Raw genomic sequence first — 6,408 nt, 5'->3', positions numbered from 1 at the left:
GAAACTTAGGGCCGGCCCGTGGCTCACTTGGGCGAGTGCGGTGCTGATAACACCAAGGCCACGGGTTCGGGTCCCTATATAGGGATGGCCGGTTAGCTCACTTGGGAGAGCGTGGTGCTGACAACACCAAGTCAAGGGGTTAAGATCCCCTTACCGGTCATCTTTAAAAAAAAAAAAAAAAAAAAAAAAAGACTTGGAAACTTTAAGTACTGTATCTCTAAAAATATTTTTGTTTCTAGCTCCTAGCACAATACCTGGTAAACAGAAGGTGCCAAATACATCTTGATTTAACCAGGAACAATAAATAGTATGAAGATATATAGACTAATGGTTGTTAACATATATACTAGTGGTTCCTTTCTGGGTGATCAGACTCCTTTTGAGAAGTTGTTGGAAGTTTTGGACCCTTTCTCCAGAATAAGTGCCAAGCACAATCTTCCACAGATTCCACTCCCGCTCCATCGCCTCTAAGGCTCTATGGACCTTAATTAAGAACCCTGAAGGGGCCTGGCCGGTTAGTTCAGTTGATAAGAGCGCGGTATTATAACACCAAAGTCAAAGATCTGGATTCCCTAAACCAGCCAGCCGCAAAACAAAAACAAAAACAAAAACCCTTGAAAGATGTTTAACTTTTGACAGTGGGTGTGGGAGGCTGACAGGAGGTTTGGTATTAGATTACTTTTTAAACTCTCAGATTACTTTTTAAACTCTCCTACCAATCCTGGGATTCCAGAATTTTGGTGCCGGGAGGGCACAGGCAGAGATTTAAAAGAGTACAGTCTGGTTCCATAAGTGTTCTGGTCAAAGAATAGTGGGGACAACTCTAACATCTGTCTTACATACGTTATGTCATTTGAATGCCACGTTAATCCTGTGATGATGAAACTGAAGCTTCTCTAAAAGGACGCAGCTGGTAGGATCTGGAAAAGGGACTGGAACGTACACTTCAAGTTTTCGGAGATGATGGGCAGGGCAAATATGGTGGAGGAAGAGGCGGGACGGCGCACGCGCACAATTGCGTCAGCGTCGACGTCCCTGCATTTCCTCTCGCTGCCACCCTTTCTCTCAGTCCAGTACGGTGGCCGACGGGAGTCAGACGCTGGGGATGAATGAAGGTGCTGGGTGCAGGTTGATTAAGTCTCTTCCGCTTTTCCCTCCGTCTAGCCCCAGTTCTGCCTTTGTGCGGTCTCCCCAGTCTTGCCCCCATCGCATCGACGGCCCGGTTGGTCCCGGCGTCTGAGTTCTTGGTGCCCGAGTCAACTCGGAACACAGCTAGGGTTTGGGGATCCGGATTACCGCCTAGGCCCAACTTCGGACTGCGCTTTCGATTTCTGCCGCGTCCCGCTTCTAGGACGCGGGATCCGGGTGGGATCCGGTGAGGCTGGAGGGTAGATCTTAAGGTATGAAGCGTCCGCTTCTCAGGCTTCAGCGTGTTCTCCAATCTGTCGGCAACCGGCCAGACTTCGCTCAGTCTGAGGGACTTGTCGGTTCTCGTTACGCCCTGGGCGAGACCTATGAGCACACAAGTCTTGCCGCCTCTGTTCCATCAGCCCGCCCCTCTGTTAAAAGACCAGCCCCTCCTGCTTGAAAGCAAAGGAAAGTTTCTGCCAGTGACTCTGACCCACGGTTCTGCGAGTCGGTCGGTCTTTAGAAGAGATGGCTTTGCCCGCTGCCTTTTTTTAGCTTTATCTTTTTGTGTGCCTTTGAGGCTCCTGAAGACAGAGAAGAGCGCAAGTGGGACTCGCCTTTCTCCCTCCCATTACTAATGGCACCTACACATCTGCTTTTTACTTAGTAACACAGGGGACGTAGGATAGCGTTGTGGCCCTTAGAGCCTTGAATCTGGCATTGCTTCTGGCCAGTGAGATGATTTGCCAGTATTTCCACCGACTGGCGGGTGGGAAAGAGAAGCCCAACAGTTGTTTACATATGTTGGGTAGGCATGTGAAACGGGGGGTATGGAATACGGAAGAGGAGCATTCTTGGCTTTGGCCATTCATTTACTTTTTTTTCTTTTGGCTGCTGGCAGGTATGGGGATCCAAACCATTGACCCTGGTGTTATACCACCATACTCTAAGTAACTGAGCTAACCGGACAGCCCATCCATTCATGTATTTTTATTTACATTTCGTTGAGTTCATATGACGTATAATGGAGAAAGTCTCAGATTGGGCTTTAGAGGGTTCAGCCTTGGATTGTGCCACTAACTAGTAATAATACTTTGAGCTTGATAATAAATCTCTCTGGGCTTCATATTCCTTTTTTGTAAAATAAGAGTAATAGAGCAGAAGATTCCTAAAGCTGGAAAAGACATTAATATACTATGTTTTCTTTCTCATTTTCCAGATGGCAGTAGAAACGTAGGGAGACAGAGAAGCCTTGTCTTTAATTGTGCCAGGAACATTGCCAACGTAGGGGCCTATCAAAAATATACCACATATTTTAGGGTTTTTAAAAAGAGAGGCATTCATACTTGTGGAAGTTATACCCCTATTTTAATTTTTTTTTTTTTTTACCATTAGGATCAACAGTGATAATGACTGAGTGTACAAGCCTTCAGTTTGTCAGCCCTTTTGCTTTTGAGGCAATGCAGAAGGTAGATGTTGTTCGCCTGGCATCTTTAAGTGATCCAGAATTAAGACTTCTCCTGCCCTGCTTGGTGCGGATGGCACTTTGTGCGCCTGCTGACCAGAGCCAAAGCTGGGCTCAGGATAAAAAACTTATCCTTCGCCTTCTGTCTGGAGTGGAAGCTGTCAACTCCATTGTTGCATTGTTGTCTGTGGACTTTCATGCCTTAGAACAGGATGCCAGCAAAGAACAGCAGCTTAGGTAATGTTACGTTATATAGTATGTGGATTGGGATTTACTTGGATTTGCCAAAAACAGGCAATAGAATGTTTTTCAGAGTTCCTCCAGAAAAGAGAGAATGAGAATCTACATTTTGAAGAGTATTTTACTGAGGTCTTTTCTGTTTATAGTTAAAATTCTAGGATCTTTGAATTCCATATTATCAAATGTTGTGTAGAGAAGTTTGGCCATGTACTGTTGTATTTGGGCTAAACTGATTAAGCTAGTTATTCTATGGGAAGTGGGTCGGGTAATTCCCCTTAGATTAGAAGGATTTATTGGAATCGCTTGGAAGGGTTTTAAAGCTTACATTGATTCTCAAAGATTCTGGGCAGATGTTATGTCCTTCCTTGCCCATTGTGAATCTAGTAGTAAGCCACTTTTGTTGATGGAAGTGGGTATTAACTGTAAATTTTGATGGTGTATTTATGTAGGTTGTGAATCCCTGAAATATATAGGGAAAATAAATAGAATTTTAGAAGTAATAGAGAACATTTAGAATTTATGAATTCTTGGGCCGGCCCGGTGGCGCACTGCTATAGTGCGCTGCTTGGGAAGTGCGGCAGCGCTCCCGCCTGAGGGTTCGGATCCCACATACAGACCGGTTCCCGCTCACTGGCTGAGCGAGGCGCGGGAGCAACACCGAGGGTTGCGATCCCATTGCCGGTCCCGGTCCGGTACGGGGGGGACACTGAGGGTTGCGAACCGTTGCTGGACACGGAAAAAGACAAAAAGGAAAAAAAAAAAAAAGAATTTATGAATTCTTTTGTAGATTATTTCAATAAAAGATAATTTTTACGCATTTATCTCCATACCAGTGTTCTCTTAATTGTTGTTTTACATGTTTGTATTTCATTAGGCATAAACTTGGAGGAGGCAGTGGGGAGAGCATCCTGGTATCACAGCTTCAGCATGGACTGACGTTAGAATTTGAACACAGTGATTCACCTCGTCGGTTGCGGCTTGTGCTTAGTGAACTGTTGGCAGTCATGAACAAGGTGCATTTCTTTTTTTTTTTATTGACACGTGATAATTGTACATATTTATGGGGGTACACACAATGTTGTATTTCCACACGTATGCATGGTGTAATGAGCAAATTATGGTAAGTAGCATATCCATCACCTTAAATATTTATCATTTGTGAGAATATTTAAAATCCTCTCTTCTAACTATTTGAAATATACAGTGCATTATTGTTAACTATAGTAAGGCACATTTCTCTTAATCATAGCTGAAAGTATGCATGATTTGATGTCTACACATAGAAAGGTAGACAAAAACAGAGGCAAGAAGGCAAGCAAGTTGCATTCTCTTCTACTCATATGTCTGTTTGATATGTAAGTGTTTTCCTTTCTTTTTTTTTTGGCAGCTGGTGGGTATAGGGATCTGAACCCTTGATCCTAGTGTTGTATCGCCACGCTCTAACCAACTGAGCTAACTGGCCAGCCCCTTCATTTCAAAGGCTGAAAGAATATTAAAAGTGTGCCTAAAGGCTTTCTTTCTCTAATTACTATTTTCTCTCATATATGCCTACTCTGCATTCTCTATCATTTGGTATTTTTTTTTTTTCTGTATGGAGTCCATACAATGGATTTTTGACATTTAGAAAGGAAGTTATCTCATGACTTGTACAAATTACCAAATTTGATAATACCTTTATAGGATATAATTTCCCCCATCAAATGTAGTGAAGTATAACTGGAAACTGTATGTGATTTGTTTAGACACTGGAGGAGCATTAATTACCTCATATATGACAGTGAGTAGGGAGTATCAAAGTTGAATTGGATGTAGGATGATTGTCTAGCATCACTTGGTAGATGACTCAATTGCTCTTATATACCAATGAAGAAGGCTATAAGTTCTCTTCTCAGCAAAATTACAGATTTCTTTAGGTCATGGACCTTTAGGTAATTATGGTTAATTGAAACTCCGAATTTTAAATTTATGAATGTCAAGATTCTACCATACAAAGAAATAAGTTGGATCTTCGTATTAAGATGACTTATATGAGATTAGGCCCAGAGTTTCAGAGGCAGAAGTTATTTACTGTTAGAATTTTGGGGTTGGTTAATTTATAGTAAATAAAATTTAGTTTTATAAATTGTGGACAAAAAAGACTAAATTCTTTTCCAAAGAAAATACTGGTAGGGGGTTTCCAGCCAGTTTTAGATAAAGTTTTTAAGATATGTTATAAATCTTTGTAAAGTTTCTTTGTATCACAAATAATAATTTCATTCTCTTTTCTACTATACTGATACTCATAATTTCAACCAAAAGTTTTCCTACTTTTTTTCTTACTACCTCACTTGATGGCTCTAATAAGTGACCTTTCTCCTTTGGTAGGTTTTCAGTTTTTTGGTTTTGTGCTCTTCATCATATGGGAAATATGGTGACAAAACTACTGTAGGAAATTTTCTTTCCTTTTTTTTTTTTTTAAAGATGACCGGTAAGGGGATCTTAACCCTTGACTTGGTGTTGTCCGCACCAGGCTCTCCCAAGTGAGCTAACTGGCCATCCCTATATAGGATCTGAACCCATGGCCTTGGTGTTATCAGCATCGCACTCTCCCAAGTGAGCCACGGGCCGGCCCCACTGTAGGAAATTTTCAAAAAGTTAGTAGGTACTTTGTTGATCTGAGTTTTAATGCTTTGGTTTTTTCCCCATAATTCATTCAGAATTGAACATGAATTTATGTTTGTTATACTGCTCTAAGTTTATAGTTTTTGGCTTTTTTAAGGGATAGTTTATGTAGATAGCATTTCCAGTTTATTTCTCTGGCTGCCTTATCCTTTTATTACAGGTGTGTTCAAATATAGATAGATAGAAATCATTCTTGAGACTGACACTGCCATGTCTGAATAATAATTAATGTTATTGCTAATTTTGGTTAAATTGGTTGAAATTGATCCAATACTGCATATTCTGCTGTGGTATATTTGTGATATGTTAAGAGACATTGGCTGTGAGTTTAATAACTAATCATAAAAATAGTCAGGGATTTAACTCATTACCTGAAGTTGAGAGTTCATTTTTTTCTTTCTGCTTTCAATTTTTTTTGAAGGTATCTGAGTCCAATGGAGAATTTTTTTTCAAGTCTTCTGAGCTCTTTGAGAGTCCAGTGTATTTGGAGGAAGCCGCAGATGTACTTTGTATTTTACAAGCAGGTACTGTACTGAGTGCTAAGAAACATTTCAGATATAGTTTCTTGTTAAATGATGCTATGTAATTTCTTAGCCTGGAATGTTGTGTTATTTCAAAGATCATCTAATCAAAATGTACCTTAAAAGTTTAAGTCAAAAATGTCTAATACAGGGAGCTGGCCGTTTAGTACAGTTGGTTAGAGTGTAGCCTTATTAACACCAAAGTCATGGGTTTGGATCGCCATTCTGGCCAGCTGCCAAAAAAAAAAAAAAGACTGATAGTAAGACAATGACTAAGTAAATTATATTCTTTCCGTAGTGTGACATCTCATGCAGACATTAATATAGTATGTTTGATATAATGATTTTAATGCTCATTAATGACTTTGGAAAGCATTCACAGTATGTGAAATA

The 6,408-nt window shown here is 40.6% G+C and overlaps 1 protein-coding gene across 1 annotated transcript in view; it reads left to right on the top strand.

Annotated features, from left to right (window-relative positions):
* The first annotated feature begins 2,534 nt into the window (after positions 1-2,534).
* The window catches only part of INTS2 (integrator complex subunit 2), a 61,595-nt gene continuing 57,721 nt past the window's right edge, over positions 2,535-6,408 (top strand). Inside the window, exons 1-3 of the mRNA XM_008576118.1 lie at positions 2,535-2,830; positions 3,708-3,846; positions 5,916-6,018. Coding sequence (XP_008574340.1) covers positions 2,538-2,830; positions 3,708-3,846; positions 5,916-6,018 — 535 coding nt within the window. The 5' untranslated portion in view covers positions 2,535-2,537. The remainder of the gene's footprint in view (positions 2,831-3,707; positions 3,847-5,915; positions 6,019-6,408) is intronic.

This window comes from Galeopterus variegatus, unplaced genomic scaffold (assembly GCF_000696425.1).
Source record: "Galeopterus variegatus unplaced genomic scaffold, G_variegatus-3.0.2 Scaffold1292, whole genome shotgun sequence".
Lineage (NCBI taxonomy): Eukaryota > Metazoa > Chordata > Mammalia > Dermoptera > Cynocephalidae > Galeopterus > Galeopterus variegatus.
The sequence above is the reverse complement of the archived record's forward strand: the minus strand, read 5'-3'. Positions and strand labels throughout refer to the sequence as shown.